Raw genomic sequence first — 11,588 nt, forward strand, 5'->3', positions numbered from 1 at the left:
GCACGTACAGCTGCAGATAGCCGTGGAACACGCGAGGCTGCTGTGGGCTGAAGAAGAGTGTGATGGGGAGCCGCGCACCGCCGGGCACCACACCCTGCTCAGGCTCCATGCGAAGCGCTCCGAGAAGTTCCGCTGACGTGTCGAAGCGGAACGCCACTGGCAGCGCCGTCGGGTTGCGTACCCACGCACGCTGCTGCGATTCACCCGAGACGCAACTTGGCGGTAGTGTAATCATGCTCGGTGGCACCGTCGCGTCTTCGCCAACCTGGCGCCACTGGAGCTGCGGGAGGCATACTTCACCGAAGAGGTTGAGGTGCGTGGTGTCCGCGGCAGTTGGTAGTGCGGCACTAGAGGTGGGGGAGATGGTGGAGTGCAGTACATTTGCGTCCCACAGAATTCTGGCCGACGCCGCGTACTGCGCCGTGTCTCCGGGGCTGAATTTCACCACAAGCAGCTGACGGCCCAGAGCCGGCACAACGCCTGCGGTTGGGTACACCGAGAACACAGCCTCGCCCACCTCGCTGGCCTCTTGCTGCGGTGCTCTGGCTTCTACCGCAGCGGTTAAAGCTTCTCTCTCCGGTGCCACGCGTTTCATGTTCGGTGGCAAGACGACTGCACTGACCTGCTTGAGCATGACACCGGTTACCTCGTAACGCACCGGCGTAGCAGCCTTGTTCTGGAGCGCTATCACTTGGTAGGAGGAGCCACCGACGCGGCACGCCGGCAGGCACACCTGACGCGTGTAGCTGATCTGGTTGGATGTGCTCTGCTGCTGGTGCTTCAATTTCTGCTTCGCTGAGGTGAGGACAGAAACGCTGGCGCTCGTGCAGGTCACTGTGAAGCACTGTGGCGGCACCACGCACGCGTCCGGCGCCAAGTAGAAGGCAGACATGGACTCATAGTTCACATAGCACTCCAGCGTGCAGGCGGCCGGCAGCTCGTTGCTCACGGCGCTGTTGAACTGGAGCTGGAAGATGGCAGAGCCGTTAGGAGGGACAACCTGTTGTGTGGGCACTACCGCGTACGGGCACGCTTGCGATGCGGGCAGACTCCAAGTAGCCACAGCGGTCGCATTGGATGTATTCATGACCGTCACCAGGTGTCCACGCATGTCGCTGCCGCTTTTTCCACCACCGCCAAATGTGTAGAGAGGCTTTGCATCGACTCCGAAGGGTGTGTCGATGGAAACGCTGCCGTTGGCTGTCTCCAAGTTGCTCAGCGGCACGCGCACTTTGCGTTTTGCTCCACTCATGACGACGCCGGGGCTGCAGACGTCTTCCTGGATACGCCGCCAAATTTCGAGTGTCGAAGCAGGCACGGTGCTGCGCTGGCCTCCCCGCTGGTCGTTCTCTTGCCTGCTGCCTATCAACTCGTCCTCTGCGGCAGCTGCCGCCGCGGCGACGGTCGTAAGTTCCTCCGGGGTGAGCAGCCCCAATCCTCGCTCCATCCGCAGCCGCGCCGCCTCTACGTCCGCGAGGGTCAACGTCGGCGGCCGCAGAGAGCTGGTGTAGGCACCGCCTAGCACATCGACCCCCACCACATCCTTTGCACCCTCGATGAGCAGGTACAGTCGACGGTAATAGAGGATGGGGTGCGTGGGCCGGAAAGTGATGGCCACCTGCAGACTTGACTGCGCCGCAACAACACCGCTGTGGGGTACTACAGTAAAGGCCGCCCCCGGCAACGTGTTCATCCACGTGAATGGGGCGTCCGTTGTTGACGCGTTTCGCAGGGTCAAGTGACGCGTGCGCTGCTTCTCGGCGGGCATGTGCTCCAGGTCCACGGCCTCGTAGTCGAGACTGCTGATCGATGCCGTTACGCGCGGGCCAAGTGTTGTTCCACTAAGCTCCACTTGCAACGAGTTGCCATGCTCGCAGTCGATCTGAAAGGTGTTGAAGTCGATCACCCCGGGACTCCCGGGAGTGTAGTGGATACGGACCGGCTGCACAGCACCGCGCGGCACGAGAAAGGCGCCTTCACCATTCGAGTCGTCTTGCTCCACCGCCACCTTTCCCTCGACAGCGAAGCGAAAGGCGCACATTAGGCTTTCGTCCACGCGCCGAATGCGCACCGACACGGGTACCGGCGAGGGGTTGCACAGGTGGATCAACTTGCAGCCGCTGCTGCCGCCGCTGTTCTGTTGCGCCTCCATCTGCACCACCAGCGTCCTCTCCTCCGCACTTGGCTCCTGAAAACAAATATACGGGTACTTGCCGATGCCGGATATCTTCAGGGCAGCGATTACGTCGTCAGTTCCGGTCAGACGGCACAAAGCCTGTGCCACCATTGTGCACCCCTCCGTTGGCGTGAACAGAAGTGTGATGTGCATTATCTCCCCCTCATCCAGCACGGCGTGACTGGGCAGAATGCAGAACGGCCCCGAGACCTCCCAGCTGAACTCTACCGGGGCAGTTCCGCTGTTTTGCAGCTGCACCTGCGCGTGCGCGGTGGAGCCGACGGCGCAGTAGCCAAAGTCGTGGCTGGGCTGCAGCGTCAGCTTCGCGTACGGCGTAAGACAGTCCAGTCGCACCTGAAAGGAGCCGCGACCCTCCACCGTGATGGTGACGGCGTCATGCAGCTCCACCATCTCTGTAGGGCGGAAGGAAATGGCGATCTCGTGTGACACGCCGCTGCTCAGCGTGATTGGCTCCGGAAAAGGCGTAATGAAGGTCTTGCGGTTCACTGGCAGTGAAAACTGAATCGTCTGCGAGGCACGCTCAACGTTCTTGACGAGGATCTTGCGCTTGTACTCCTTGCCCGGCTCCCACTCTTTCCATGTGAGGCGGTCTGCGCAGTCTACCCCGAGCGCTCGTCGACGCTGCTCGCGTCGCTCCTTTCTTGCGGACACCTCCATCATCTTTGTCACCGTCCTTCTGGGATTACCAGAGTGCATGTGCTTGTGCGGGTGAGCTTATCGTCTTCCTTCAGCGCGCTTCTCTCCCGCCCTCGCGCCGCTGTGAAAGGGCACGACGAGATCCTTCACCTTGGCGCGTGCTCCTGCAGTGATGCGAGCTGATGTGCGTGTGTGTGTGTGTGTGTGAGCTCACCAGGAACGAAAAAAGGAAAGCAAAATGCGCGCTTCTCTGTGCGCTTGCGATTCGAACACGGACAGAGACGGCGGTGGTCGATGCGGCAAAGATAGCACGCATGCGTGGGCGAAGAGAAACAATGTGAGGGAAGGGAGAGGAGGAATGCACACTGCTACATGTCCTGAGCGACCAGCAGGAGGTCTCTGCGATGCACGAAGAGAGGGAGGCACCAGTGCTGACGCACCCTGCCTTTTGTATGGGCTAGTTTCGGTGTTTTTGTATCGCCATCCACACACACCCTTCTTCCAACAGATGTCAATGGGCGGGCTACATTGGCGGAGAACATCTGTCCCTCCCCCATCAAGGCAGCTTACGCGGCACCACGCGTTCTTTTCGGCGATGTCATTGCGGCAGTGCCTCAACACTCGAATGATGCAGGGCCACCAAGCAGCCGGCACAGCCTGTCCTCAGGCACAAATGCAGGCTCTTGTGTGTTGGCGGACAGGTCTGGGCGGGCACTGAGCTGAAGAGACGTGCGGCCATGATGCGCTCATGTCTGTACCAGCCCACTGCGAGTCGTATGGATGATTCAACAAAGATGCACATCCCCCTACTGCTCTGTTTCTCTCCTTTTGCTGCGTTGCCGTGATGCAGGGCTCAATCCTGGGCCTCGACTGCGCGCCGTATGCAGTGGTATGGCAGGGGGCTGGACGACGCCAAACGGTGTTGGTTGGCTCGGTTCCTTGACGCAGCCGGGGTGCAACCGAGTTAGATGTGCTGTGGTTGTGCATGCGTATAGCTGTTGGCCTGGGTCGTGGTGGAATAAACATGCCGAAAAAAGCAAGAAATAATGGTACACCGACACGAGGCAGTGCTGCTCCACCTACTACACGAAGGAGTGTGTTTGTGTGTAGGGGGAGGGGGGAAGGTGGGCCGGAGGGGCAACGTGGGTAGAGGCACAGGGATCAAAACCGCAATGCGTGAGATAATGAGTTGCGCTGCAGTAGCTAGAGAGAAAGGAAAACGGGCAACAGCAACGAAAAGACGCTGCAAAACCAAACATAATGAGCACACAAAGCAAGAAGAAAGCGGCGCGACGCAGCGACAACACATGGTATCGCTCCAAGCACGCAACGGTAGGGATGAAAGCGCGGACAGAGCAGCCGGAGCTGTAGAGCGTTCGATACCATACAACACGTTCGGGCTGATTGCCTCTCACTGACACGACCTCCAAATCGGCGTTTCGGCTGCTCTCTTCGTTGGCCACCCCCTGCCTCCGTCCGACTTCACTTTCCCTCAGTGGACCGAAATCCGCGCAGCGCGAGGTAGCCGAGTACAAGATAGACTGCCATGCTGAACGCGACAATCAGGATGTGCGACCTAATGTCCTTGGTGTACATCCCCTGCGAGGCCGCGTACGCCGTCCCAGATGTGATGCATGGCGCGATGTCGGACGGCACCGGGTCGCAGACGAAGGTCAGCCCGTCAAACTCGTTCGCCACCATCACTGAAAAGGCAAAGCGGACGAAGGAAACGTGCTTGATCCAGCGCCACATGAGTGGGATGCTGTTCAAACTCACCAGCATGCCGCCTGTTGGCAGCAGATACAGCACCAACAGCAGAGAGGTGAGAATGTTGGCGGTGGCGTAGTTCTTGGACAGGCTCGACATGAAAAGGCAGAGGGCGTAGCTGTTCAGCGTGACCAAGGCACCGACGCTGTCGAAGATGAGAAACTTCACGACGGTGCGCTGCAAGCCAACCAGGAGGTAGACAATCAAGTTGAAGAGAAAGTTTATCACCACCGCGACGGGCGCATCTTGAATGAACTTGCCTATGTAGTACGCCGATGTGCTGTACATGCCGTTGCGGTGCTCGCGTGCGTAGATGGCGCGATCAGTCAGAAACATCTCGAGGCTGCCGAGGGAGGAGAAAGTACTGATCATCAAGATGAAAAAGAGGACGCCCATGCGACTGCGGATGCTGTCCTGTGAGTTCCCGACTTGGTAGTAGATCGTGCCCGTGAGAAAGGCGAATACGATAGCAGACGTGACGGAGACGTACGTCGCGACAGGGTCACGGCGACGATTGCGCAGACACCGCATGGCGATGCACCGCACTTGTGTGGCCCAGCTGCGGTGGTAGGCGCGCACCTGGGATTCGGTCGCGGTCAAAGCCGCTGTTGCCGCTCTGGAGGAGCGTTGCAGCTCGTCGATTTGCCGCATAACGTCGGCTAGGCGTAGAGAAGCAAAGGCGGCAGCGATGTCACGTCCCTGCGTTGGCGCTACCGACGGCAGTTGTTCCCACCTTTCCTCCGTGTCGACTGACGGCGAGGATAGGCAGCCCTGATTCCCGTTCGTGGTTGCCTCTACTGCCGCCGACTGCTGCGCCTCTTCTGACCGCCACTCCTCCCTCTCGACTAGCAAAACGGAAACGGCGTCAATGAGGTAGTCGGCTGGGTTGTTCGAATAGCTGGAGGAGAGGCCGATCTCGGCAAGAAACCGGACCGCGTCATCGGCAGGGCCAAAGTACGCCTCCTCCCCGATCCCGTTCAGCAGCAGAACGCGGTCAAAAACCTCGTAGATGCGCGAGCGTGGCTGATGGATGGAGAAGACGACAGCCACCCCTGAGCGGGAGAGCGAGCGCAGAAGCGTGAGGAGATGCAGCGCCGTGAAGGTGTCGAGGCCGGTTGTCGGCTCATCCAGGAAGAGCAGGGACGGCAACGTCACCATCTCTGCGGCGACAGCGCACCGCTTGCGCTGTCCTCCGCTGATGCCGCGCACTAATGCGCTACCGATGCAACTGTGGCGCACGTGGTAAATACCAAGCTGCCGAAGCACCTGAGATACCCGACTCTCCAGCGCCTCTTCCGAAAAAGTCGGCGAGGCGCGGAGGGTGGCAGAAAAGCGGACCACCTCCTCGACGGTCACATAGCTATGCATAATATCCTCCTGCTGCACGTAGCCGCTGCAGAGCCGGAACGCGGCCGGATCAACGGGCTCTCCGTTCAGCAGAATTCTACCTGTGATGTCGCCCTTGCCCTTCACCTTGCGCTGCGCTAAGATATCGAGTAACGTCGTCTTACCCGCCCCAGAAGGGCCCAGAACGGCGAGCATCTCGCCACTTTGAACGTAGCCGAAGACATGTCGCACAAGGGTGCGGCTGCCACCTTCGTCACCACCGCTGACGGTATAGCTGACGTCTTCCCAGGTGAGCACAACCTTGTGGTGTGAGGAGGCTGGGGGCGGGGCAGACGACTCCGCCGGAGAGTGGGGCAGATGGTGAAGCAGTCCAGCGTCTGCGCGGTCGGTAGGTGGCGCCGGAGACGACATCCGCACGGCAAACGGAAAGGGCAAGAAGGAAAGCGGTGACAGCGATGGCCGGGACGAGGGTCGAGGAGAGGTAATGACGCTTGTGCGAAATGAGGAAACCGTTGCAATGGAGCGAGTGGGCAGGTAAAACGGGCGGATGCTGTGCCCCAGGGCAAACGATAAAGCAAGTAACAGCAAAAAAAAGAAACAATAGGCGAGGTGATTTCTACAATACACCCTTCACCCGCTATGGAAGCTATAGGGGTGTGCGCGCGCTGCCCTAGTGCCAAGAGTGGGGAGAGGGGAGAGGGGCTAGGGTGGGGAAGAGGACAGCGTCAAAGACCGCCTCGTCTGTTAATTCGCTTGTGTGCGTAGCAACACGAATATGTTTCATCTATGAACGGTGAACTGCCGTTACCGCATAAGGCGACGTTTCTATCGATAGCGGCGGGCGAGTATGTGCGTGGGTGCGTTGGCGCTGCCATGGGAGTATGACACCACGACATGCACCGAGAGACGCGCCAACAGGACGGAAGAAGATGTGGAACACAAAAGGGAAAAACATCGTACAAAGGTGAAGAAGAAGGAGCCGCAGCAGCAGCAGCAGCCGCACTAATGGCGGAAACGGAAGCATTACTCACATGAAGAAGCAAAGCAGCTTCTCATGGAGACCTTTTTTTTCAGCTCAGAGACACCGCTTTGATCCCGTGACGGTGTTTTGTTTGCGACGTCCCCATGTCTCCGGTGGTGGTGGTGGTGATAAGGGCAAGTATGTGGAGAGCGACTTGCGAAACTAACGTGTACTTCGTCTTCTCTCCTCTCACTCTCCCCATCGAGTACCATATTGCTTGATTGTTTTCTCTTGCGAGGAGCGCAGCAGGAGCAGGAAGGTGCGAGTGGACAGCACAAAGAAAGGGAAGGCCGAAAACAAAGAGCGTGCATGAATGAATGGCACGCTGCTTGTGCGAAAAGGGGTGGGTTGGGCCGGCGGCGGCGAGGGCGAGGGCAGGGGGGATGGAGAGTGGAGAGTGAAGAGTGAAAGGGCGGAGAAGACGGCCGCTTGTATGGTGAAGGAAAGAAGTCTGTTAGGAGGAGGAGAGCAGAGGGACACAGCAGAAGCGGCTGTAACCGGCGTCCGGCGAGCTGCGTTCGCGGTGATGGCGCGCAGTGGTCGGCATGTATGGCACAGCCATGCAACCGTCACACTCCTACAGCGAACGCCACCCGCCAGGTCGGCGAAGGAGCAGTCCCTCCTCCTGCATCTGGCTTATCACGACATCAAGCGGATCACCAAAGGCGCTGCTGCCACCGAGTAGCCCGAAGAGGTGCTCTACTTCCGACGGAGGAACGGCACTCTCCATGTGGGCTGAGAGACGCTGACGCTGGCGGAGCGCGTCGACAAACATCAGTCGGCATCGCTTCTTCGAGGGCGTCTTCTGCGGATGCCAGAGGCCCCGTCCCTCGCGTGACGACATCGCACACACCCCGCCTTTCCACTCCCTTCCCAGCGCCGCAGCATCACCGCTGAATCGACTGGGGGACGGATAGCCTGCGGGTGTGGCCGTGCTGCCGCCGCAGGCGACGAAAAACGAGGACGGACACGAAGCCGTGCGAAGCACCTCCGCTGGTTCGCGGGGTGCCATCGCCCCTGAACCACAGCTGCGGCGCTGCATCAGATCAGCAAAGGCGACAAGGTGGCCATGATAGAGCGCCCAGACTTCGTCGCGCATCTGTGCCGTCCAGCCGGCGTCGCAGAGGAGCTCCGCGCGCTCCAGCAGTGCCCGGGCCCGGGAGAGAGCGCACAAGATGCGCAGGTGTTCATCGATGGCCAGAGGCGCCGCACGCAGGGAGTCACAGGCGGCGGAGGGATGACCGATGTGACGCTGTCCACGGCACGCAGAGGGAGGCGGGAGAGCGCGGCAGACTGACGGTTGTGTTTCCTCCAGAAGCCCTGCGCAATCCACCAGCTTGTCGATGAACGCGTCATAGCACACGGCGTGGCTCACCACGCTGTTCAGCAGCACAGGCTCAGCGGCGCGTCGAGCAAGATAACGCACGTCGTCATGTGTCAGGCGCTCTGATAGGGCACTGGGATCGGTTCTGTGAGAGGTGCTCTGCGGGACGGATGGGCCGCGCTGAGAATGGTGCGGTGACGATGCTGACAGCTGCGTTGTCCGCGACGTGCTGCGTGATGTTGCCCTGCTGTGCGACGATCTCGCCCGCGACGCCGCGACGACGTCTTGGCTGATGATCGCAGTGTCATCGAGCGAGTTCGTCGGCGCCACGGCGGCGACTAGTGAGAAGTAGGGCACTAGTTGCACGGCCGCTGCACTCTCTTCACCGGTGGCAGCAATGATGGTTGACGGGAGCTGGTACACATCGAGACCTCCAGCAACGGCGCCTCCTCCTTCATCGCTTGCTGCGCCGCAGCCGTGCCCCCGCTCCATCGCCTCCAGCAGCGGCGCCATAGCAGCCGCGCCGGCTGCGGTAGAGGGGAGTTGGTCAAGTACCAGCGTGGAGGCGGTCATACCGGAGCCTGCCATGAGGACGGCACTGCGTCGCATAGGAAGGGCAGCGGAGAACGAGGAGCCGCCGGCAGCACCGCCGCTGCCACCAGTTCGCACTACGGTGGAGTCAAGCACCTCTGCCTCAAGCCCAATAAGCTGCGCCACCTCCCGCAGCAGCGCACTTTTGCCCGTCTTCGCTGGTCCTACGAGTAGCACGTGTAGTGGGTACCGATGCGACCCAACCGCTGCCGGATGGCTTGCATGATACACGATGTACAGCACTACCAATAGGAGGAGCCCCTTAGCGTACGCCTGCCCCTGCAGCTGCGGGGCAACGCGACGGGCCACGTCGTGAAGGTTGGCTGCCGCAGAGAAAGCAGTGCCGCCTCCCCACTTCAGGGCCAGGCGGCTAACACGCTCATCCTGGCAAAAGATGTGAAATGCTCCCTTTGTGGTTTCGGCACATGGAAGCGTGGTCGACGAAGCAGCGGCTGCCGGTGCAGCAGCAGCGTGCACCACGAGAAGCTGCTGTTGCTGCTCCGTAGCGGATGTGTAAAGAAGAGCATCGATTGTCACTCCCAGCCAAAGGTGGCGGTGCACCTCCTCGCCGTACGCCACAGCTGCTGCTCGGCTACGATCGAACCGCTGCAGCACCAAGTAGAGCACACGAGTCCACGTTGGCACCAGTGGAAGCGCATGGCCGCACTCGTCGCATTGAGTTCCTCCGTACAGGAGCGGCAGCACGCACGGTTGTGATCGCCTGCCGGGAACATCATGCACATCAGCCGCTGCACCATCTCGAGCCACGCAATGCGGACATGGCTGCGTTTCCCAGCCGGTCTGCAGGAGGTTCTTCGTCGTCGGCTCCACCCGCACACCCACCACCACGCACCGCTCCCAGAACAGGCGAGATGGATGTTTTGCGGGGTTCCCTGCTGTCACGGCAGCGACCGCGCCACCGTTGTCGCTGTCGAACTCTGTGCTCGGCACGACAAAGTGCGGCGATAGTTGCGTCAGACCGCTCTGGTGAGCGAGGCAACGAAGAAGGTACACGAGATACGGCTCCCCTGCCATGGCCCACACCTGTGTGCTCCACTCATCTTGCAGCGTTGACGGCGGCGGCTGCGCGCTACGCAAAAGGTCGAGTAGTTCGTCCAGGTGTACGGCGTGTTCTGGCAGTCGATCTGGGTTTAGGGTTGTGCTGGCGTAGTCGAGCCACCGGATGCTCGCTGCAACGCACTCCGATGCTGCACAGGTTGAAGTGTACATGCTGCTTGCTGCCTCGATTGTATCTTCTGCGTGTTCCAACCTGCGCCCGTACCCGAACGCGTATGTGTGTCTATATATGTGCGACAAGGCAGTTGAACGCCAGGGCAAAGGGGGTAGGAGGAGTAGTGAAAGGAGTACATGGGGGCGGCAAGGGGGGGGGACAGTGCGTATGCAGGCTTCCCTGAACCCCACCCATGACGAGAGGGAGAGTCCCAAGTGCGTAACAGGCACCCACCGCTGGAGAAACCAGATTTGCGTTGTCTTCTTTGCTTTCCTCGGTGAAGTTAAGCCGAGTGTTTCGTGCAGAGGCCCATGCGCAGCCGTCAGCCGAAGAATGTGAGTCGCCAGAGCCAATATACAGACTCAAACCCACCCACACTGCTCTTGACCCCGACGATGCAAGGCACTTTAGAGGGGTGAATGGAGGACAGGCCTGGTCGACGGAGGCGAGCATGGCAGCATCGGGGAAGGAGAGAGGAACCTTCCTTCTGCTTCGCCCCATCACTCTCAGCGTGTGTGTAGGGTCGGGGTATCTTTCGCGTCTTCGTCCGCGTCGCTGCCAATTTTCCACTGAGCAGCGTGCTTGCGGAGAGCCTGTTGTATTGAGTGCTTGTATGCCTCTACATACAACTCTCCCGCCAATTCGCTGAGCGCTTGCCGGTACGCCTCGTTCTGGATGTTGATGGCATGCTGCGCGCTCTCGCGCGAGGCCATGGCGAGGTCCTGATCCTCAAATGGCGCGCTGTCCATTGGCACTTCTGGTGGCAATGGGGACAGAGTCGCTCCGCAGAGCTGGCAAGATGTTTTTGCTCCTTTCTTTCCAAGGAAAAACGTCGTCGAGTAGAGGGGGACGGTGAAGCACGTGGCAGGGCAGGCTTAGAGAGGTGGATGGAGAAGAACATGGTGACATGAGAGCCACCTAATGTCACATGTAATGCGTTAGCCGCAGAGAGGAGGGGGAGGCCGGCTGTGCGCCATGCGGAGCGCCTACTGCATCGCCTTCGCGGCACGCTGAACCTTTCATATCTGCATCCTTCTCTACCGAACGAACGTGACGGAGAGCGCAACGCTCCACGCACACGTACGCTAAGCTGGATCATTGCACCTCTCCCCCTGCGGAAGAGTGTGTGAGGACACAGCAGGTGAATATATTCTGTGCTTCAGTTTGTGGCAAAGGAAAAAGGAGCCCAACACACCAACTCGCAGGCGCGCAGAGACGGGATGGGAGGTGGCTGCCACACAGGACGTATACGCAGGCGCAGTAACTAGGCGGTGCATGCTTGATTACCTCTTCCCCCTTACTTCCAACAACTCGCACGCAGAAGCACCAACAGAGAACAGCAGCGAAAGCACGATACGCGTACAGTCATCCTTCCCCGGCACACCTGCCTATGGGAGTACATACCTCTGCAGGGAATGCGGAGCGCGCGCACACCCAAACAATACCTCTCTTCTTTGCCTTACGGGTGCCATGC

General features: G+C 60.0%; 3 protein-coding genes across 3 annotated transcripts in view; all 3 read right to left on the bottom strand.

Annotated features, from left to right (window-relative positions):
• The window catches only part of LMXM_36_2880 (conserved hypothetical protein), a gene marked incomplete at both ends in the record, with an annotated part of 5,087 nt that extends 2,194 nt beyond the window's left edge, over positions 1 to 2,893 (bottom strand). The window contains one exon of the mRNA XM_003874591.1: positions 1 to 2,893. Coding sequence (XP_003874640.1) covers positions 1 to 2,893 — 2,893 coding nt within the window.
• A 1,422-nt stretch (positions 2,894 to 4,315) lies between these two features.
• Positions 4,316 to 6,358, bottom strand: LMXM_36_2890 (putative ATP-binding cassette protein; the record flags this gene model as incomplete). The annotated part of the gene is made up of 1 exon (XM_003874592.1): positions 4,316 to 6,358. One exon carries the CDS (start codon positions 6,356 to 6,358, stop codon positions 4,316 to 4,318), a length of 2,043 nt encoding a protein of 680 aa, XP_003874641.1.
• Positions 6,359 to 7,545: 1,187 nt separating this feature from the next.
• On the bottom strand, positions 7,546 to 10,113 carry LMXM_36_2900 (conserved hypothetical protein; the record flags this gene model as incomplete). The annotated part of the gene is made up of 1 exon (XM_003874593.1): positions 7,546 to 10,113. One exon carries the CDS (start codon positions 10,111 to 10,113, stop codon positions 7,546 to 7,548), a length of 2,568 nt encoding a protein of 855 aa, XP_003874642.1.
• Between the last annotated feature and the right edge of the window lie 1,475 nt (positions 10,114 to 11,588).

This window comes from Leishmania mexicana, chromosome 20 (assembly GCF_000234665.1).
Source record: "Leishmania mexicana MHOM/GT/2001/U1103 complete genome, chromosome 20".
In the NCBI taxonomy this organism is placed as follows: Eukaryota; Euglenozoa; class Kinetoplastea; order Trypanosomatida; family Trypanosomatidae; genus Leishmania; species Leishmania mexicana.